The sequence below is a fragment of the Trachypithecus francoisi genome, unplaced genomic scaffold, assembly GCF_009764315.1.
Source record: "Trachypithecus francoisi isolate TF-2019V2 unplaced genomic scaffold, Tfra_2.0 Lachesis_group11, whole genome shotgun sequence".
In the NCBI taxonomy this organism is placed as follows: Eukaryota; Metazoa; Chordata; class Mammalia; order Primates; family Cercopithecidae; genus Trachypithecus; species Trachypithecus francoisi.
The window spans coordinates 38,306,389-38,328,380 of NW_022681456.1; the positions used below are offsets into that span (position 1 = coordinate 38,306,389).

At 42.2% G+C, this 21,992-nt stretch overlaps 1 protein-coding gene and 2 long non-coding RNA genes across 7 annotated transcripts in view; 1 reads left to right on the forward strand and 2 right to left on the reverse strand.

Moving 5' to 3' along the window:
• Positions 1-1,703: 1,703 nt before the first annotated feature.
• The window catches only part of NR2C1 (nuclear receptor subfamily 2 group C member 1), a 56,866-nt gene continuing 36,577 nt past the window's right edge, over positions 1,704-21,992 (forward strand). For 3 of the 5 annotated variants that reach the window (XM_033221029.1, XM_033221026.1, XM_033221030.1), the window contains exons 1-7: positions 1,704-1,840; positions 7,765-7,838; positions 13,846-14,076; positions 16,632-16,713; positions 18,118-18,297; positions 19,315-19,462; positions 19,550-19,640. In XM_033221029.1, coding sequence (XP_033076920.1) covers positions 7,785-7,838; positions 13,846-14,076; positions 16,632-16,713; positions 18,118-18,297; positions 19,315-19,462; positions 19,550-19,640 — 786 coding nt within the window. In that variant the 5' untranslated portion in view covers positions 1,704-1,840; positions 7,765-7,784. Of the gene's footprint in view, positions 1,841-2,113; positions 2,575-7,764; positions 7,839-13,845; positions 14,077-16,631; positions 16,714-18,117; positions 18,298-19,314; positions 19,463-19,549; positions 19,641-21,992 lie in introns of those variants that run through there. The other 2 variants (XM_033221028.1, XM_033221027.1) reach the window with 2 other exon arrangements.
• On the reverse strand, positions 13,792-20,409 carry LOC117089607. The gene is made up of 2 exons (XR_004439671.1): positions 20,316-20,409; positions 13,792-14,660 (listed from the first exon to the last, which is right to left on the reverse strand). It is a non-coding gene; the product is annotated as an uncharacterized LOC117089607 (long non-coding RNA).
• Positions 21,810-21,992, reverse strand: part of LOC117089606 — a 54,256-nt gene continuing 54,073 nt past the window's right edge. The window contains exon 3 of the long non-coding RNA XR_004439670.1: positions 21,810-21,838. This is a non-coding gene — a long non-coding RNA (uncharacterized LOC117089606). The remainder of the gene's footprint in view (positions 21,839-21,992) is intronic.

A 21,992-nucleotide genomic window follows, 5' to 3' on the forward strand; every position in this document is an offset into this window, starting at 1 on the left:
GGGGGTTTCCCTTAAAACCAAACCAAATACACAACAAATAATGCTAAAAGGTAGAGGTTGAAAAAAAAAATCTCACTCTCACCCAGGCTGGAATGCAATGGTGCCAACACTGGACCAGACTCCTGGGCTCAAGCAATCCTCCCACCTCAGCCTCCTCAGTAACTAGGAATACAGGCCTGTACCCCCATGCCCTTTTTTTTTTTTTTTTTTAAGAGATGGAGTTTCTCTATGTTGCCCAGGCTGGTCTCAAACTCCTGGCATCAAGCAAGTCTCCTACTTCAGCCTCCCAAAGCTCTGGGGGCAGAAGCCACTGTGCTCAGCAGGGGTGGATTTCTAATGAGGGATAAAGCATATTTTTACTTGTTAGGGATTGTTTCATGCCTTGATCTCTGTCTGTCTGCCGAGTTCCAAAGAGAAATAACAGAGATGTTCTCATTCCCAGCAAACGTCTGTTTTTCCTTCTTTGGATTTCTGCCCTGAGTTTGTGGCTGCTTTCCTACAGTGCCGACCTAAGCTAGGTAAAATAGAAATTTCATGGTAAAACAAAGGAGATTAAAAAAAAAATAGAAATTTCAAGAATGCTTCAAAATCTAAAGCGCAGAGTACTTTGCCCACAGGGCATTTATTCCTGCCACACCTTGCTGCTACAGGTGGCCACTGTCAGAATGCGATTTTCCACCAATGTCTCTTCACTTCACAATTTGAAAACTTTTTTTGTAGAGGCAGGGTTTTGTTATCTTGCCCAAGTTAGTCTCCAACTGCTGGCCCAAAGTGATCTTGCCTTGGCCTCCCAGCAACCACCTGCCTTGTTTTCGTTTCATACATCATTATTGATAGCAAGCATTGTCCTATGTGCTTGGTAATACATCACGGAGCAAAACAGACAATAAAACGGCCATTGAGGATTTCCTATATATATTCTGTCACTCAGGCTGGAGTGCAGTGGTGTGATCTTGGCTCACTGCAGTCTCGACTCAGGTGATCCTCCCATCTCAGCCTCCAAGTAATTGGGACGACAGGCACGCGCCACCAGGACTGGCTAATTTTTTTGTAGAGGCGGGGTTTCGCCATGTTGGCCAGGCTGATCTCTAACAACTCGGCTCAAGTGATCCGTCCGCCTCGGCCTCCCAACTTGCTGGGATTACAAGCGTGAGCTACCGTGCCCAGTCTCTAGTGATTACATTCTTGCCCTGTTTAGCCATTATGTCTCTCTACTCACAACAGTTTATAAGTGAAACTTTGCCTTACCATTTGCATGAGTCGACCTCAGCTTGTCATTATATATAAAGTTTAAATATGATTGGACTCTATCCAGGGCCCAGTTTTCCAGAAATTAGAAACAGATATGCCTAAGACCCAGAGGGTTATTACTCAAATCTGAAACGTTAACTCAAAACTTCCCCTAATGCCCACCTTTGGCAAACAGTGCTTAAACCTTTGCACGTGGCTGCAAAAAATACCTGGCTGGGGACGCGTAGCTCTGGCAGGGCACTCTGCCTCCAAGCCAAAAGGGGGCAGTGGACTCACAGAGCCGCTGCTCGGCCCTCTGATCCCTCCACCCCACCCTGGGAACGTCACGACCTCCTCTCGCCGCTTCTCCCCGTCGCTAATGCGCAGGCGCTGGTGGGCTAGCGCGCCGCCGAGCCAAGAAAGGGGTCACGAACTCTGACCCACCCAAATACCCAAAAACAGAAAGCTCCCTCCGCCTTGAATCTCGATCCCCCCTCCCGTGGACTTCCTTCAACCTCTCTTTCCGAAGCGCCCCCCAATCCAGCAGTGGCAACCGCGGGACTGTCGCGTCGGCGCCCGACGCCGGAGTCAGCGGGGCGCAAAGGCGCCGGTAAGAAGCGCTGGGTGGGGACACCAGCGACCGCGTCGGGGGCGGGGGGCGGGGGATGCCCTTCACCCCAACGGCCAACGGACGCGCTCCCAGGGCATCCCCCGGCCTGCGCCCTGCGGCCAGCGGGGCAGTTCAGTTTGGGCGCGCCGCTTTGGGCTGCTGGAGTTGGGCTGGGAGCGCGGAGCGGCGGCGCCGAATGCTCTGGGCCCCCGGAGAGGCGGGGCGGCGGGACGCGGGGCCGGATGCCGAGCGGCTCGGAGCATACAACCGCCTCTCCCGGTGCGCTCATCGCAGCGTCTCTGACCTTTAACCTGCAGGGAAAGCTTCCGCGGTGCCGCAGCTTCCCCCGCCCCGGGGAGCCGCGCGCAGCGCCAGGGCCTCGAAGGCGCACGGCTGACGCCGGAACGAGTGAGACCGGGGAGAGGCCGACCCTCGGCTAGTGGCCGCAGGTCCCGGCCTGCATCCCCTAACTCTCGTGCTTTCACGGGACGGACAGAATGACGCCCTCCACTTTCACTTTTCTCTCACGACAAATCTGGCCAGGGTCGTCGCTGCCTGTGGACCTGGATCTTTTCGGAAGATATGGAACGGCCCCAGGGTCCTCACTGCAGGGGGCATTTCCAAGCTTCCGATAGATAGCTCTTTTGTTAAGAAATTCTTCTTTCAGCTCGTGCAGATACCATTTTTGTGCAGTATGAATGTTGCCAAGTTGTCCCATAATCTTCAGTAAGTAAGTCAGTCTTTAAAAAAGTAACCGGAAAGCAAAAGCAAAAAGACCTAAAATTAAACCTTTAGGGTTTAATACCTCTAGACGTTGTAAATAGACCTTCAATTTTGAGGTTTTTTGAACCATTTCTGCTGTGTGGTTGGTGATACTCAATGATTTTTTTTTTTTTTTTTTTTTGAGAGGGAGTCTCTCTCTGTCACTCAGGCTGGAGTGCCGTGGCGCGATCTCCGCTCACTACAACCTCCACCTCCCGGGTTCAAGCGATTCTCTTGTCTCAGCCTCCTGAGTAGCTGGGACTACAGGCAGGAGCCACCACACCCAGCTAATTGGTTTTTTTTTTTTTTTTTTTTTGTATTTTTGGTAGAGATGGGGTTTCACCATGTTGGCCAGTATGGTCCCGATATTCTGACCTCGTGAGCCACCCGCCTCGGCCTTCCAAAGTGCTGGGATTACAGGCGTGAGCCACCGCATGCGGTCGATGATTGTTTTTAAACTTTGCTTTAAGTCCAGTTAGTAAATCTGAAAAAGCGATGTGTATTTCTATCATTAAAAGTGGATCGTGTCTGGGCGCGGTATCTCACACCTGTAATCCCAGCACTTTGGGAGGCCGAGGCAGGCGGATCATCTGAGGTCAGGAGTCCGAGACCAGCCTGACCAACATGGAGAAACCCCGTTTGTAGTGAAAATACAAAATGAGCCGGGCGTGGTGACGCACGCCTGTGATCCCATCATCTCCAGAGGCTGAGGCAGGAGAATCGCTTTAACCCGGGAGGCGGAGGTTGCTGTGAGCAGAGATCGCGCCATTGCACTCCAGCCTGGGCAACAAGAGCGAAACTCCATCTCAAAAAAGAAAAAAAGTGGATCGCATGAAATGTTGCTAATCTTAGTCTTTCAAGGGGCATGTTAGTTTCTTCTAGGAAGGGTTTTTTTGTTTTGTTTTATAGAAATGGTGGAGGGCCCCATTTTGTTGTCCAGACTGATCTCTGGTCTCAAACTGTCCTCCTGCCTCAGCCTGTTGAGTAGCTGGAATTACAGACACTGCATCCTAAGGAAGGATTTTGAGGGAGCAAACATCCCCAAAATATCTACCATCTGGGTGTCTGCCACACAATGTATAATCTCTACTCTTGGGGAATAAAAACAAAACAGCATACAATAAATAATAGTATAAATATAATTCGTTGCCTTTTTTCAGTCACAAGACCATCTGCAGCCTCTTAAAGTCTTTTATGAACTGTCTCTAGAAAAATGTACCTTTAGATAAAATTTTACATACAATATTAGGAGTTAACAGAAATCTATTTCTGAATCCTAGTTAACAACCTTAGTCTACACAATAAATGCTAGACCCTTCAAGAAAGACTGGGTGAAAACCTATGAACCAATTTTTTTTTCCCAGACAGAGTTTTGCTCTTGTTTGCCAAGCTGGAGTGCAATGGTAGGTTCTCAGCTCACTGCAACTCCGCCTCCCAGGTTCAAGCGATTCTCTTGCCTCAGCCTCCCGTGTAGCTGGGATCACAGGGACTATCCACCACACCCGGCTAAATTCTTGTATTTTGCGTAGAGAGTGGGGTTTCACCATGTTGGCCAGGCTGGTCTTGAACTCTTGACCTCAGGTGATCCACGTGCCTTGGCCTCCTAAAGTGCTGGGATTACAGGCGTGAACCCTGGCTTGAACCAAATCTTAAAGGTCAGGTGGGATTTAAATGAGGGAGAAAGTAGGAATATGTTGCGGAATAAAGCACATGATAGTTTGACCTGAAGAGGCCCCCTCTTGGGAGTGACAGGAAATGAGAATGGGGGAAGTCGGATTATAAAAGAACTCTCCCTTGTGTTCACAGTGCCAGATACCTTGTGAAAGCATAATAAATATTGAATGAATACCAAGGGAAGGGATTAAAACTTTGTTCCTTTGCCATTAAAGCAGCACTGATGGTCTGAAGTTGAAGAATAAGGATGTGATTTAGTTCTGTAAGTCGTTATGTGAATGCCTGGCCCATAGTAAGCATTCAACAAGTATTTGTTGAATGGAAGAAAATTGAATAAATTTTTGAGCCAGTGAATATGAACATTTTTAAGGCTCTTGGTATACATTGGCAAATGACTTTTCTAGGAAGGTTAAAACAGTCTAACCTTTTACTAACAGTATATAAAGAATGTGTGTGTTGGCTGGGTAAGGTGCCTCATACCTGTAATCCCAACACTTCGGGAGACTGAGGTGGGTGGATCACTTGAGGTCAAGAGTTCGAGACCAGCCTGGCCAACGTGGTGAAGCCCTTTCTCTACAAAAAATACAAAAAGTAGCTGGGCATGGTAATGCATGCCTATAATCCCAGTTACTCGGGAGGCTGAGGCAGGAGAATTGCTTGAACCTGGGAGACAGAGGTTGCAGTGAACCGAGATTGCACCACTGCACTCCAGTCTGGGTGACAGAGCAAGATTCTGTCTCAAAAAAAAAAAAAAAAAAAACTTGGAAATTTTACTTTTTTATTGGCTACTCAAGGCCGGTTTATCAGGCTGGATCCTATTTGAAGCTGGGAAGAATGGGAAGAAAACAGACACTGCTATCAGAGCAGCCTTAACTTATACCATTGCTTATCTTCTTTCTCATCTCTTCAGGGTAGAGACCGTCTTTATTATCCTATCCTAGTGTCAGGCATAGATCCTGGAACTCAACTGAAAGGTGTAGTTAGGGAAAGGGAGAGTTGCTCTTTTTTATAAGATTGAGAATCCCCATGCAGTGGCATCCATGAAGGAAGGAAGGAAGGAAGGAAGGATGGATGGATGGATGGATGGATGGATGGATGGATGCATAGATGCATACATAGATGCATGGATGGATGGATTAATAAATGTTTAAAAGCATTCTTTCAGTCATCCAGTCACAAAATTTTGGGGAAAAAAAGGAATGTGTGTGTTGCCTTATCTTTGGAGTTAAATTTAGTGTTGAAAAATATGGAGTCATATGTGATGGGGATGTGTTCTGAGAAATGCATCCCTAAGTGATCTTATCATGAATGAACATCATAGAGCATACTTACACAAAACTAAGTGATCTAACTTACCATACAACTGGGCTATACAGTATAGCCTGTTGCTCTTAGTTTACAAACCCACACAGCATGTTACTTTAGTGAATACTGCAGGCAGTTTTAACACAGTAGTATTTGTGGAAGTGAAAAATCTAAACATGGAAGAGGTACAGTAAAAATAGTGTTACGGGTGTAATCTTGTGGTACCGCTATTGTATATGCAGTCTCATTCATTGACTAAAACATCATGCGGTACATGACTGTGTATTGATCTAGTGAGTCCCTGGAATTCATTCAGATGAACAAATAGTTTATCTTCCTAAGTTTTCATTATGAAGTGCCTTCTTTGAGTCTAATGCACCAATACGCTGGTGTTGATTTTAGGATTTCTGGAAAAGATTTCTTATTTTTTATTACTTTAATTTTTGTGGTAATACTTGTATTTAAGCAAAATTTAAAAGCACCAAACACTTATTCAATGAAAAATAAGCCTCCCATTCCTGTTCCCAAACTTACAGTGTCTTTCCTTGGAGGTAGTTATTGGAACCATTTTCTTTCTTATGTGTCCTTTAAGGGGTAGTTTTTCTTTTTCTTTTCTCTTTTGAGACGAAGTCTCACTCTGTCACCCAGGCTGGAGTGCAGTGGCGCAATCTTGGCTCACTACAGCCTCCGCCTTCCAAGTTCAAGGGATTCTTCTGCCTTAGCCTCTCAAGTAACTGAGATTACAGGCACCCACCACCATGCCCGGCTAATTTTTTTTTTTTTTAATGAGATAGAATTTCACTCTTGTGGCCCAAGCTGGAATGCAATGGCGTGATCTCGGCTCACTGCAACCTCCGCCTCCCAGGTTCAAGCTATTCTCCTGCTTCAGCCTCCCGAGTACCTGGGATTATAGGCATGTGCCACCACGCCTGGCTAATTCTGTATTTTTAGTAGAGATGGCATTTCACCATGTTGGCCAGGCTGGTCTCGAACTCCTGATCTCAAGTGATCAGCCCATCTTGGCCTCCCATAGTGCTGGGAGTACAGATGTGAGCCACTGGGGCTGGCCCAAGTGTAGATTTTCTTGTCTTTAGGCAGCATTTGAAAGTTTTATTTGCCTACCTAGATCTTGCATGTTTCTTACTAGGTTTATGTCTGAGTGTTATGGGCTGAATTCAGTTCTCCCACAAAATCATATGAATCCCAAATTCCTGTGTTGATGTCCTAACCACCAGTACCGCAGAATTGAGTATATTTGGAAATAAGACCTTAAAAGAGATAATTGAGTTAAACTTAGTTCATTAGAGTATGCCGTAATCCAAAATAACAGATGTCCTTCTATGAAGAGATTATGACACAGGCACTCAGAGGGAAGACTGTATAAACATCTAAAGATACATGGAGGGCTGGGGCTGGGTGCAGTGGTTCACGCCTGTAATCCCAGCACTTTGGGAGGCCAAGGCGGGTGGATCACGAGGTCAGGAGATCAAGACCATCCTGGCTAACACGGCGACACCCCATCTCTACTAAAAATACAAAAAAATTAGCCAGTGTGGTGGCAGGTTCCTGTAGTTCCAGCTACTCGGGAGACTGAGGCAGGAGAATGGCATGAACCCAGGAATTGGAGCTTGCAGTGAGCCAAGATCGTGCCACTGCACTCCAACCTGGGTGACAGAGCGAGACTCCGTCTCAAAAAAAAAAAAAGATGCTTGGAGGCCTGGGCATGGTGGCTCATGCCCATTCAATTCCAACACTTGGGAGACCGAGACAGGAAGATTGATTGAGCCTAGGAGTTTGAGGCCAGCCTGGGCAACACGGTGAGACCCCATCTGTACAAAAAATAAAAAATTAGCCAGGTGTGGTGGTATATACCAGTAGTTCCAGCTAGTCAGGAGGCTGAGGTGGGAGGATCACTTGAGCCCAGGAGGTTGAGACTGCAGTGAGCTGTGATGGTACCACTACACTCCAGCCTGGGTGATAGAGTGAGGCCTTGTTTTTAAAAAAGAAAAAAAAAAGACATGGAAAAGGCAACCATGAACGGAAAAGAGACTTCAGAAAAAGCCAACCCGCCCACTTCAACTAGATTATTTTGAAGCACATCTTAAATATCATATAATTTGTAAATTATTTAATAAAAGTGTTTTTGTGAGTTTAATTATAAAGCATCTTTTTATTTTTGGCAGGACATCTTGGCAGTTAGATCATGGCAACCATAGAAGAAATTGCACATCAAATTATTGAACAGCAGATGGGAGAGGTATGTCTAGTTTACAGTTGATGCACTGACCCACTAAACTTTTATAATTCATACTAAATGCATATACCAGGTTCTGGAGTTCCAGAAATAAAAGATATTCCCTAACTTAAGATAGCTTTTCAAGCTACTGAGAGAGAGTTGAATAATCAGACAATTCATAGTAGAATGTGGTAAGTTCTGTGACAGGTCATTGTATCAGGTGCGATGGGAGCACAGAAGAAAAACAATTGAAAGGAATGAAGGGAAGGAAGGAAGGAAATTAAAGAGCTGTAGAGTGAGTAGGAATGCTTTTGAAGGGAATGCTTTTTAGAGGGTACAATCTGAGACCAGTTTTGGTGGGATCAGTAGGAGTTCAGTGTCAATACTGACATCTTCATTTTTTTTTTTTTGTTTTTTTTTGAGACGGAGTCTCGCTCTGTCGCCGGGCTGGAGTGCAGTGGCCGGATCTCAGCTCACTGCAAGCTCCGCCTCCCGGGTTTACGCCATTCTCCTGCCTCAACCTCCCGAGTAGCTGGGACTACAGGCGCCGCCACCTCGCCCGGCTAGTTTTTGTATTTTTAGTAGAGACGGGGTTTCACCATGTTAGCCAGGATGGTCTCGATCTCCTGACCTCGTGATCCGCCCGTCTCGGCCTCCCAAAGTGCTGGGATTACAGGCTTGAGCCACCGCGCCCGGCCGACATCTTCATTTTTTTAAATGGTTACCTCCTATTACTTAGTAATAGATACCAGATAATTTGGAAGTTCTCAAAGTATTATCTGGGGACACTTTCAGAGACTCAACCAGGTGAAGACCATTTTTTTATAATACCAAAATGTTATTTGCCTTTTCGGTATTGTTCTCTCCCAGGTATACAGTGGAATTTTCTACAGACTGTGTGACGTGATGATACTGTACGATATAATTTGTCAACTTTTTGTTATGTACAGCATAAGGTGTACATAACTCACTGAATCATTGCTTTCCAGATGACCAGTGTATAACGTTACAAAATTATGCATGAGTGAAGGATCCATTTAAATTGCAGGATAGACCGACAGATTTTTTTTTTTTTTTTTTTTGAGACGGAGTCTCGCTCTGTCGCCCGGACTGGAGTGCAGTGGCCGGATCTCAGCTCACTGCAAGCTCTGCCTCCTGGGTTTACGCCATTCTCCTGCCTCAGCCTCCCGAGTAGCTGGGACTACAGGCGCCAGCCACCTCGCCCGGCTAGTTTTTGTATTTTTAGTAGAGACGGGGTTTCAGCGTATTAGCCAGGATGGTCTCGATCTCCTGACCTCGTGATCCGCCCGTCTCGGCCTCCCAAAGTGCTGGGATTACAGGCTTGAGCCACCGCGCCCGGCCAGACCAACAGATTTTAATATAGTTTATGACTGTACCTTGCAGCTAACCTTTGAAAAACTGCCACTTGTTGAGTTGATGTAGTATCAAAGAACAACTTTCATAGTTTGAAAAGGATATTAAAATATCCTTCCCCTTTTCAACCAATAAATATGAAGCTGAATTTTCTTTACTATATATATGGTGAAGAAATATATTTCCAGCTGATTTTTTGTGACTATTTTCCATGCTCACGTACCTGGCTAATGTTTTGTATATTTTATAGCAACAGGGTTTTGCCAAGTTGTCCAGCCTGGTCTGGAACTCCTGGGCTCAAGCAGTCCACTCGCCTTGGCCTTTCAAAGTGCTGGGATTACAGGTGTGAGGTACTGTGCCCAGCCTCGTTATAACCAAAACAACATAGTCCAACAGATTAAATGAAGAAACAGATATGAGATTCCAACTTCTGTTAAACCAGACATTAAAGCAGTATGTAGAAATGTAAAACAAAGCCATTCTCTCCACTACATTTTTGTTTGTTTGGAAAATAAAGTTTTTAGTCATTAAGAAATAGGTTATAATGGGTACAAAAAAATAGGATGAATGAATTAGACCTAGTCTGTGATAGCACAACAGACAGATTATAGTCAATAATTTTTTTTTTTATTTTTATTTTTTGAGACAGAGTCTTGCTCTGTTGTCCAGGCTGAAGTGCAGTGGCGCTGTCTCGACTCACTGCAATTCTCCGCTTCCCTGGTTCAATCGATTCTCCTGCCTCAGCCTCCCAAGTAGCTGGGATTACAGGCGCCTGCCACCAAGGCTGGCTAAATTTTGTAGTTTTAGTAGAAATGGGGTTTCAGCATGTTGGTCAGGCTGGTCTTGAACTCCTGACCTCGTGATCCTCCCGCCTCAGCATCCCAAAGTACTGGAATTATAGGCTTGAGCCCCTGCGCCCAGCCAATAATAATTTAATTATACATTTAAAAATAACTAAAAGAGTATAATTGATTGATTGTAACAGACAGGATAAATGCTTGAGGGGATGGATGCCCTATTTTTCCATGCGATTCTTACATATTGCCTGCCTGTATCAAAACATCTCATATACCCCAAAGATTATATATACCTACTATGTACCCATGAAAATTAAAAATAAATTTTAAAAAATTATGTTAACATTTAATGGGTTGTTAATTTTTAAATGAATCAACTATTTTTAAAATCTCTCTTTGAATTTCTGACTCACATGCAGAAAACTCCATCCCTACTAAAATACAAAAAAATTAGCCAGGTGGGGTGGCTGGTGCCTGTAGTCCCAGCTACTTGGGAGGCTGAGGCAGGAGAATCACTTGAACCCAGGTTGCAGCGAGCCGAGATCGCACCACTGCACTCCAGCCTGGGCGACAAGAGTGGAACTCCGAAAGAAAAAGCTCTTCGGAATCCTCAGTAATATTTTAGCCTATAAAGGGTCCTGAAACCTAAGAACTGTTTCCATTATTTACTACTCTTCTCTATTGAAGGCTCTTTGGATTGCCTAAATATTCAATTATTACAATTATTATGCTGCAGTAATGTCCTTTTACTTCTTTAAGCAGAATGTTTCAACCCAGGAGCAGTTGGACCATGAATGCGCCAAATGCTCTTCTCTAAGAAATCAGTATGAACTATTAGTCTTTTATCCAATACAACTTGCTTTAGGTAGAAACTGATTAGTGAATCAGAACTTTGTTTTAAATTTTGCATAGAAAAGAATATTGAAATAATTTCAGGAAAATAAAAATAGAAAAAGTTTGGTACAGAAGGAACAGGATTGGAATTTTGGAAAATTAGAAACAAACCGACTTTGCCATTTTAAAATTGAATCAAGAAATTTAATTGGCTTAATGATGTTTACTCTAGAATATATTTGCTGAATAACAGAAACTCTCAATGCTGAAATAGTTTTGTATATTCATGAACTTTTTCCTTCCCCCAGATGGCAGATGGCAGTTCTGTCCTCCCAGTTGCTTAAGCCAAAATTTTATTTTATTTTTTTATTTTTTTATTTTTTGAGATGGAGTCTTGCTCTGTCACCCAAGCTGGAGTACAGTGGCCGTATCTCAAGTCACTGCAAGCTCCGCCTCCCGGGTTCAGGCTATTCTCCTGCCTCAGCCTCCCCAGTAGCTGGGACTACAGGCACCCGCCACCTCGCCCGGCTAGTTTTTTGTACTTTTTAGTAGAGACGGGGTTTCACCGTGTTATCCAGGATGGTCTCGATCTCCTGACCTTGTGATCCACCCGCCTCGGCCTCCCAAAGTGCTGGGATTACAGGCTTGAGCCACCGTGCCCGGCCAAGCCAAAATTTTATAATCATCCTTGACTCTTCTTTCTTCATATTCCACTTCAGTCCATCAGCATATTTTGTTACTTCTCTCTTCTTAAAATAAATCCCAATTTAATTGTTTTTCATCCCCAGCTTGGCTATTACCCTGTTCCTGGCCAGTATTTCTGCCCATATATCATAACCCCATATTGATGGTATCTGCAATAGTGTCCTTTCTGATCTCCCTTAATTTTACTTCTGAACTTTTTTTTTTTTTTTGAGACAGACTCTTGCTCTGTCACCCAGGCTGGGGTGCAGTGGCGTGCTCTTGGCTCATTGCAACCTCCTCCTCCCCGGTTCAAGTGATTCTCCTGCCTCAGCCTCCCGAATAGCTGGAATTACAGGCACATGCCACCATGCCCAGCTAATTTATTGTATTTTTAGTAGAGACGGGATTTCACTGTGTTAGCTAGGATGGTCTCAATCTCCTGACTTCATGAGCTGCCTGCCTCGGCCTCCCAAGTGCTGGGATTACAGGCTTGAGCCACCGTGCCCGGCCAAGCCAAAATTTTATAATCATCCTTGACTCTTCTTTCTTCATATTCCACTTCAGTCCATCAGCATATTTTGTTACTTCTCTCTTCTTAAAATAAATCCCATTTAATTGTTTTTCATCCCCAGCTTGGCTATTACCCTGTTCCTGGCCAGTATTCTGCCCATATATCATAACCCCATATTGATGGTATCTGCAATAGTGTCCTTTCTGATCTCCCTTAATTTTACTTCTGAACTTTTTTTTTTTTTTTGAGACAGACTCTTGCTCTGTCACCCAGGCTGGGGTGCAGTGGCGTGCTCTTGGCTCATTGCAACCTCCTCCTCCCCGGTTCAAGTGATTCTCCTGCCTCAGCCTCCCGAATAGCTGGAATTACAGGCACATGCCACCATGCCCAGCTAATTTATTGTATTTTTAGTAGAGACGGGGTTTCACCGTGTTATCCAGGATGGTCTCGATCTCCTGACCTTGTGATCCACCCGCCTCGGCCTCCCAAAGTGCTGGGATTACAGGCATGAGCCACTGTGTCCAGTCCTTTTTTTTTGAGGCAGAGCCCTGCTCTGTCTCCCAGGCTGGAGCGTAGTGGTGTAATCCCAGCTTACTGCAACTTCTGCCTCCAAGGTTCAAGTGATTCTCCTGTCTCAGCCTTCCCAGTTGCTGGAATTACAGGCGTCCATCACCATGCCCAGCTAATTTTTATATTTTAGTAGAGGCAGGGTGTCGTCATGTTGGCCAGGCTGGGCTTGAATTCCTGACCTCAAGGGATCCACCTGCCTCAGCCTCCCAAAGTGCTGCGATTATGGGCATGAGCCACTGCACCTGGCCTGCTCTTGAACATTTGCAGTCTGTTCTTCACACTAAATTTAGAATACTTTTTTTATACTTTTTTTTTTTTTTGAGACCGGGTCTCACAGTATTGCCCAGTCTGGTCTCGAACTCCTGGCCTCAAGTGATCCTCCTGCCTCAGCCTCCCAAGTAGCTGGGATTATAGATACATGTCACTGTGCCTATCTGATTCCTTTTTAAAAAGTAAAATCCTGTCCTCTGCTCCAAACCCTCTGGTGGCTATTTCACACAGTAGGAAATCTAGACTTTTGTTTGGCCTATAAAGCCCTCTTAAGTCCCAGCTGTCACTCAGATCCCATATTTTAGTGTAATCCCTGTCTTCCCTTCTGTCTTACTCATCATATATCTCTGTCGCTGTGCCTTGTGCCTCACGTGTGTCAAACACCCTCCCTCCTGCCCTGGGACCTACTTATATGCTCTGTTTCCTCTACCTGGAATGTTCTTCCCCTAGGTAGTCGTAACCTTTGGTCTGTTTCTTCACTCAGGACTGTGCAAAAATGACACCTCCTTAGAGTGAACTCCCCTCATTGCCCTCATTCTGTTACTGTCTCACCTTACCTTGTTTTTCTTCATAGCACTTAGTACTGCCTGACAATATTATTATTTGTTTATTTATTATCTGTCTTTCCCCACTAAAATAAAAGCTTCATGAAGGCAAAAGTTTTGTTTTATTCACTGCTACATCCCAGTATGCAGAACAGCTAATATAAATCACCCAATATATGTTTGTCTAAATGGAACATGGGAGGGAAGGGGGAGGAGAGAATCAAATTAGTGAAGTCAAAATGTTCTTACTATTGTACATTTGTTTGCACATTTGTTTATTTCTGTAGGATAGAATTTTGTGGCAATAGAATTGGTATTTTTAAAGGTACGTGAGTGTGTTATATCGAATATATATGAAATGATGTGTTTTTGTAAGAAGATAATTGTCATTAAAGAAAAATAGATGATTGAGTTTAATTGATTATTTTTCATGATTTTGTTAGATTGTTACAGAGCAGCAAACTGGGCAGAAGATCCAGATTGTGACAGCACTTGATCATAATACCCAAGGCAAGCAGTTCATTCTGACAAATCATGATGGCTCTACTCCAAGCAAAGTCATTCTGGCCAGGCAAGATTCCACTCCAGGAAAAGTTTTCCTTACAACTCCAGATGCAGCAGGTGTCAACCAGTTATTTTTTACCACTCCTGATCTGTCTGCACAACACCTGCAGGTAAATAACTATAGAAGTGTCTTTTCCTCTTATATATAAAAAAAATTTTTTTAATCATAAGCCCTGCCATGAAGACTTTAGATCCACGTATATTCAGTAGGAAAAAAATGCATAAAATTATGTGCAACGCAGTATCTACAGTGACAGCCCTCTCCTATGAGCTACTCTACTTTCCTCACAGCCATATATTTTGGGGGATTCTTTGTTGCATACAGTAAGATCCACTCTGGCTTCTGTAGCCAGGACGATGGGACGGCCTTTAAAAAAGGATATAGAGAGCTTGCAGAATTGTTAGGAAGGTTGAAGAAACAGTTCTAGGCCAGGTTTTCAAGAATGACTCTTGGAGCATGCTGCAAAACTGGCTTCTAAGAGACCTAGTACTTCTGCATAATTAGGAAATTGTCAACTCAGAAGCGGCTTTTGTAGCTGTATTTTCCAGAACCAAGCTGCCTGTGCTACAAATAGGAAGCTGCCAAATCAAGAAGTTTGAACTATAGCTGCTGGCTTCAGCATTGTGCCTCCTTTGTTGTCTTGCACATCTTCATGAAATAGCAAGCAGTGTAGTCATGGTCTCCTGCTTTACTCTGAAATGAAGTAGTATAGATTAACATTACATCATTTTAGTTTTTGCTAGAATAGAAAATTACACATTATTCTTCAAAAACTCAAAAACTTTTATACCCCACATGCCTGTGGGGTTATGTCGATGGTTTCACTGCTGGCTGTTATGATCGAAAACAAATATAATGTACTCTGAAGTTGCCTTCAGAAACTTTTTGAAGGGGGTCTACTTAAAATTGGGTTCCATCTTTTATGATGAAAAACTCATGAAAGAAAATTCCTCTTTGATTGACAAACTGAATTCATAAAATATGAAATTTTGCCTATATATCCTGATATCACTTGTTCATCCAATGATATTTGTATTAGTTTTGGAAATAAAGGTAGAAAGTGGATACAGTCACAGATTTATAAGAACTTATTTTATCAACAAGACAGAAGTCACAAAAAAAGTATAACATTATACGTACCTTAATTTTTCTTTCTTAAAGTAGTAGACTTGATTTTTTAGAATAGTTTTAGATTTTCAGAAAAACTGAGCATATAGAACAGAGTTCTCATATTACTCCCCCATAAATACACACAGTTTCCCCTATTATTAACATTTTACATTCACGATATGTTACAATTAATAAGCAATGCTGATACATTGTTAACTAAGTTTATAGGTGTTTAGATTTTCCTTAGTTTTTGCCTAATGGCTTTTTTTTTGTCCCAGGATACCTTCCTGCATTGAGTTGACATGTCTCCTTAGGCTTCTCTTGGCTAGGATAGTTTCTCAGACTTTCCTTGTTTTTGATGACCTTGACAGTTGTGTGAGGAGTACTGGCCAGGTATATTGTAGGATGCCCCACTATTGAACTTGGTCTGATGTTTTTCTCATGAACGTGGGCAAATCCCTTCATCTCTTAATATCTCCTTCCAGACTTAGGAATAATAGATAAAAGATCAGCAGCATTTGCAACAGGTAGGCTATTAAAAGAGTAATACTTGCCATAGATGCTTTCGTAGGACATCTAGTACCAGAAGTTTTTGTTTTGTTTAAGTACTTATTGAAGACTGATTTTTGTGGTGATATAAGAAGAAATGATGCTATATGTTACATAGTAAGGGGCAGTCATTTTAAGAACCATTTAAAGTTGGTAAAATCAGAAGTATTCCTGAAGGAGTTCAAATGCCATACCATTTTTTTAATTGAATTTCTTTGTTCACATTTCAAGATTGAAAGAAAATGATGAAAAAGTTGAAAGATAAACCTAAAGGAAGAAACTAGTTTCTTTTTTTTTTTTTTCTTGAGACGGAGTCTCACTCTGTCTCCCAGCTTTTTTTTTTTTCTTGAGACGGAGTCTCACTCTGTCTCCCAGGCCAAAGTGCAGTGGTGTAGTCTTGGCTCACTGCAACCTCTGCCTCCAGGGTTCAAGTGATTCTCCTGCCTCAGCCTCCCAAGTAGCTGGGATTATAGGCACCCACCACCACACTTGGCTAATTTTTTGTATTTCTGGTAGAGACAGGGTTTCACCACATTGGCCAGGCTGGGAACTCCTGACCTTAGGTGGTCCACCTACCTCGGCCTCCCAAAGTGCCGGGATTACAGGTGTGAGCCACCGCACCCGGCCTTTTTTTGTTTTTTAAAGAAGAAACTAGTTTCCTTTGCCAGTATCTTATTAGCTGTGCCTAGTGATGAGCTTTTTAAGTCCATACCTTTGTATAGCAACCACATCTGCATGATTATAATTACCTCAAGGAAATTTATTTATAGCCCCTTTTCTATTTAAAAGGTTTAGAGTTACCTCTTTATGCTATTACAAGCTTATGTTTGTCACGTCATTCCACGTGGAAAGGTTCTGAGCTCTTCATAGAGTACAAAGTTTAAAAATAACTTGTGAAAAAGAAAGCAACAAAGCAAGACCAACTGAATGTTCTTTAATATTTTAATGGAATGAGTGCTACTGAGTAACAACAGGTTTTTGTTTTGTTTTGTTTTGTTTTTTTAGCTCCTAACAGATAATTCTTCTCCAGACCAGGGACCAAATAAGGTTTTTGATCTTTGCGTAGTGTGTGGAGACAAAGCATCAGGTAACATTAAGAATAACCTCCTGAAAATAAAAAAAGAAAAAAAAAAAACCTCCTATATGTGTCGTGTTGTTGAAATAACTACCACACTACCATGTTTTTTCTACTTAAAGTTATGTCACTTTTATGGTTCATATTTGTAGCCTATAAAATTTAACTAATTTTTTCCCGAAGTTCTTTTTTTGTGATAGAGTCTCACTGTTGGCTCCGGCTGGAATGCAGTGGCATGATCTCAGCTCACTGTAGCCTCTGCCTCCTGGATTCAAGCAATTCTCCTGCCTCGGCCTCCCAAGTAGCTGGGGCTACAGGTGTGTGCCGGCACGCACGGCTTATTTTTGTATTTTTGTTAGAGATGGGGTTTCACCATGTTGGCCAGGCTCATCTCAAACTCCTGACCTCAGGTGATCCACCCTCCCCTCCTTGGCCTCCCAAAGTGCTGGGATTATAGGTATGAGCCACCATGCCTGGTTCCAAAGCTCTTTATTCACGTATATTTTTTTTACTTCAGTGCAGTTTAATTTGATTTGTAATGAAATAAAATGCATATTTCACTTTTGAAAGTGAACATGTAAAAAAAAATTTTTTTTTTTTTTTGAGATGGAGTCTTGCTATGTCGTCCTGACTGGAATGCAGTGGCGCAATCTTGGCTCACTGCAACCTCTCCCTCCTGGGTTCAAGCAATTTTCCTGCCTTGACCTTCTGGGTAGCTGGGACGACAGGTGCGTGCCACCACGCCCGGCTTATTTTTGTATTTTTAGTAGAGATGGGCTTTCACCATGTTGGCCAGACTGGTCTCGAACTCCTGACCTCAAGTGATCCACCTGTCGTGGCCTCCCAAAGTGCTTGCATTACAGGCATGAACCACCATGCCCGGCTGTAGAAAAATGTTTTAATGTAAAAACTAGAAATTTTGGCCAAGGAATCATTTAAAAATGATGACTTCTGATCTTTACTAATATATTACATTAGGCCAGGTGAGATGGCTCATGCCTGTAATCCCAGCACTTTGGGAGTGGAGGCAGGAGGATCGCTTGAGGCCAGGAGTTCAAGACTAGCCTGGGCAAGATGGCAAGACTGTCTCTACAAAAATAAAAATAACAAAAGTGGTCAGGTGTGGTGGCACAAGCCTGTAGTTCCAGCTACTTGGGGATATCACTTGAGTCCAGTAGTTCGAGACTGCAGTGAACTGTGATTGCACCATTGCACTTCAGCCTGGGCCACAGAGTGAGATCCTATCTCTAAAAATATTACAATAAATAAATAAAAATAACTTCTAAAAATGTTTTTTATGTCAGAAGCTCAAAAATCAGTTTCACCTCATGTTGTTTAAAGGGAAGAAATTGGCTTACTTCATGTCTATTCTGAAATAATGTGACTTTTATGTTTTCTTAAACATTTTATCTCTAGGACGTCATTATGGAGCAGTAACTTGTGAAGGCTGCAAAGGATTTTTTAAAAGAAGCATCCGAAAAAATTTAGTATATTCATGTCGAGGATCAAAGGATTGTATTATTAATAAGCACCACCGAAACCGCTGTCAATACTGCAGGTTACAGAGATGTATTGCGTTTGGAATGAAGCAAGACTGTATGTATTAGCTTTTAAGGAGAAAATACTTTTTAAAGATTCCAGCAAACTAGAAGAGTATTGAAATTAACAAATTAAAATAGGTCAAATATGTATACTTTTTAGTTTACAGTTTTTCAACTAAAAACATAAGAATACAGACATACGTATGTATTTTTTATTTTTTCAACTAATATATATTGAATATCTGTGTAAAAAGCACGTATTTGTAGTTTGGCAGAAAGTTTAACTAGCTTAAGATACCAGTTTACTTTTTGATTAAACTACTAAAAGGTGGTAAGTAAGATAATGACAATACCTAGTATTGATTGAGCTCGCACTATGCTAGACACTGCGCTTAGCATATGTATTAACTTACTCTCACAGCAATTCTCTGCAGTAGATACTAGGTTACCCATTTTACATTTGGGTAAACAGGTTGAGAAACCTGCTCAAGGTCATACAACTAATATAAGTGGCATAAGCTGGCTTTGAATCCTGGCAGTTATACAACCTTACTGTACTATCTCCTAAGTGTTATGAGATAAAATTCTTACAAATATTATGTATTATATTTTAGAAAGGAAGACCAAGTAGTTGAATTACTTCTCAAAAATCTCTTGCCCTTAGTTAATAAAAGATCTACCTTAGGCCTTTTTGTTCCTTTCAGTATTTTTTCAATGGATTAAATTTCACTTAATTTTTTTTAAAGCTCTCATATAGATAGGTAAGTGACTACTAACTTTAAGTTCTTTCTTCTTGATGGTGAACTTTTAAAAAAGAGTTCCTTTTCATTTTTATCACAGGAATGGGGGAGCAGGGAGAGAAAAAAGAATGAGAGATGCAAATTGGTTAGTTTTACTAATCTAAAGCAACTTTGTTGAACTCGCACATAATTTCTAAAGATTGATGGTTATCTTTGGAGTTTAGTATGGTAGCCGTGTCTCCTATTAGCAGCATTTAGCTTACCCACAGCTTACATTTATAATTATCTGTAAATCCTATATTGTGATATGATAGTTTAACACATTTTTGTAGCTGTCCAATGTGAAAGAAAACCCATTGAAGTATCACGAGAAAAATCTTCCAACTGTGCCGCTTCAACAGAAAAAATCTATATCCGAAAGGACCTTCGTAGCCCATTAACTGCAACTCCAACTTTTGTAACAGATAGTGAAACTACAAGGTAAAGTAAAACAGACACCGAGTAGCTGGTCATTTTGTTTCTCTTCCCAATGAAACTCAGGCCAAAATGTGTGCTTATTTGTTACAGGTCAACAGGACTTTTAGATTCAGGAATGTTCGTGAATATTCATCCATCTGGAGTAAAAACTGAGTCAGCTGTGCTGATGACATCAGATAAGGTGTGTTTAGTACAATTTAAAGCTTAGATATTTTTAAGCATTTTAAAATGTTTTCCTAATCACTTCCTTTGCTTTGGTAAATTGCTTTGTTCTTAAATATTCCACATTACAAGTTGCCTTTTAGAAATGTTCAGCCGGGCACGGTGGCTCACACCTGTAATCCCAGCACTTTGGGAGGCCAAGGCACGTGAATTGCTTGAGGTCAGGAGTTCAAGACCAGCCTGACTAACATGGAGAAACCCTGTCTCCACTAAAAATAGAAAAATTAACTGGGTGTGGTGGCACATGCCTGTAATCCCATCTACTCGGGAGGCTGAGGCAGGAGAATCGCTTGAACCTGGTAGGTGGAGGTTGCGGTGAGCCAAGATGGCACCACTGCACTCCAGCCTGGGCAACAAGAGTGAAATTGTCTCAAAAAAAAACAAACAAAAAATCACAAATGTTCCTAATTTCACTAGGATGATTATCACTTCAACATGAAAGCAACAAACACATACTCTTCCCTCATCTTGAAATACGAGTCCTCAGTAAAAGACATTTATAGGTATAAAATTCTTAATATTTCTTTTATGTTCCCTTACAGATTTGTTAGTGCCAAAATACATGTTTTTTTTTTTAGTGCCAAAATACTTAACATATTTAAATATTTCAGGTAAAAGGAAATTCTTAGCTCACCTCCATCAAAGTCAAGAGTAGGAGTAGGACTGCAAGAGCTCTCCTATCATGTATCCAAGTCATCCAGTTCTCTTAGAGATTGGAGCAGCTCTATGTTAGACCAAGGGTCTAAAGGAAGAACAGTTTATTTAAATCGAACATGAAGAATTTCTGTATTTGTCAGAAGCCCTTTGGGAGAACAAGAAGCAAAAATTTCTCCTGAAAACTCTCCTGAAAACAGATTTTAGGAAGCCTACGATCAGGGTTTCTCTCAGCCTATGATCTGGGTTTTTTATTTGTTTGTTTTTTAAAAGGGTCCCCTCTGTCACCCAAGCTGGGGGTGCGGTGGTGGCACAGTAATGGCTTGCCACAGCCTCATCCTCTCAGGCTCCAGTGATCCTCTCACCTTAGCCTCCCAAGAAGCTAGGGCTGCAGGCACATGCCACTGTGCCTGGCTAATTTTTCCTATTTTTGTAGAGACCAAGTCTCATTGTGTTACCCAGCTGGTCTCGAACTCCTGGGCTCAAGTGATCCTCCCACCTCGGCATTCCACATTGCTGGGGTTATGTGCATGAGCCACTCTGCCTAGCCCGGATCTGATTTTATATAACTTACAAGATTATTTGTCCTACTTATGCAAGATTCGTTATATATTTGTCACTTGATGCTTTAAGGTACTCTAAATACTTAGGCTCCAAAATCCAATTTCATCTACCACTTACTAGCTGTATAACATTAGGCAAGTTATTTGACCTGTTAGTGCCTCACTTTCTCATCTGTAAAATAAGAGTAATAAGAGTATCTTACAGATTGGGCTTTAGCATGTACTTGCTAGGTGAGGCAGTGGCCTCTTGCCATGTATTTTGGAAAACTTCACTTAGCCCTGTCTACATGATTCAAGGTTAGAATGATAATTGGTTTTATTGACATACTAACTCCTTCAGGAAAGGAAGGGAACTAGATTTCGTTGACAGACTACTCTGCTCAGACACTGTGCTCTCTTGTATATCTCTATATGAAATTGTTAGGACAACCTTATGGTAAGCTTCTCTGACAAATGACCCCAAAACTCTGAAGTCACAAGACGAAAGTTTTTTATGTTGACTAAGAATCTTTAGGGGCAAAAACTTAAGAATCCAGTTAGATGTGTTGCTAGAGAGAAGAGAATATATAAGCTAAGTTTTAGGTGAAAAAAGCATTTAAAAATTGTAACTAATGTACTTTTTATTCAAATATAAGAAAACTTCCTGGGGCAGTGCTTAACATTGTGGGCTTTTCTGGGCACAGTGGCTCAAGTTTGTATCCCAGCAACTCGGGAGGCTGAAGTTGAAGAGCTCCTTGAGGCTAGGAATTTGAGACCAACCTGGGAAACATAGTGAGACTCTGTCTCTAAAAACAAAAAAACTTATCCAGACATGGTGGTACATACCTGTAGTCCCACCTATTTGGGAGGCTGAGGCAGAGGATTACTTGAGCCTAGGAGTTCAAGGCTGCAGTGAGCTATGATCATGCCCCAGTACTCCAGTCTAGGCAATAGAGTGTCTCTAAAAAAAAAAAAGCATAGACTTTTGCAGTCAGCCAGTCCCACTTCTACTGTTTGGGTCATTCTTCTGGTTGGCGATAGAGGAATGATGATTTCTATTTCACAGGGTTGTTATGGAGGTTAAATAAAATGCATGTATGGGTATTAATTATGTA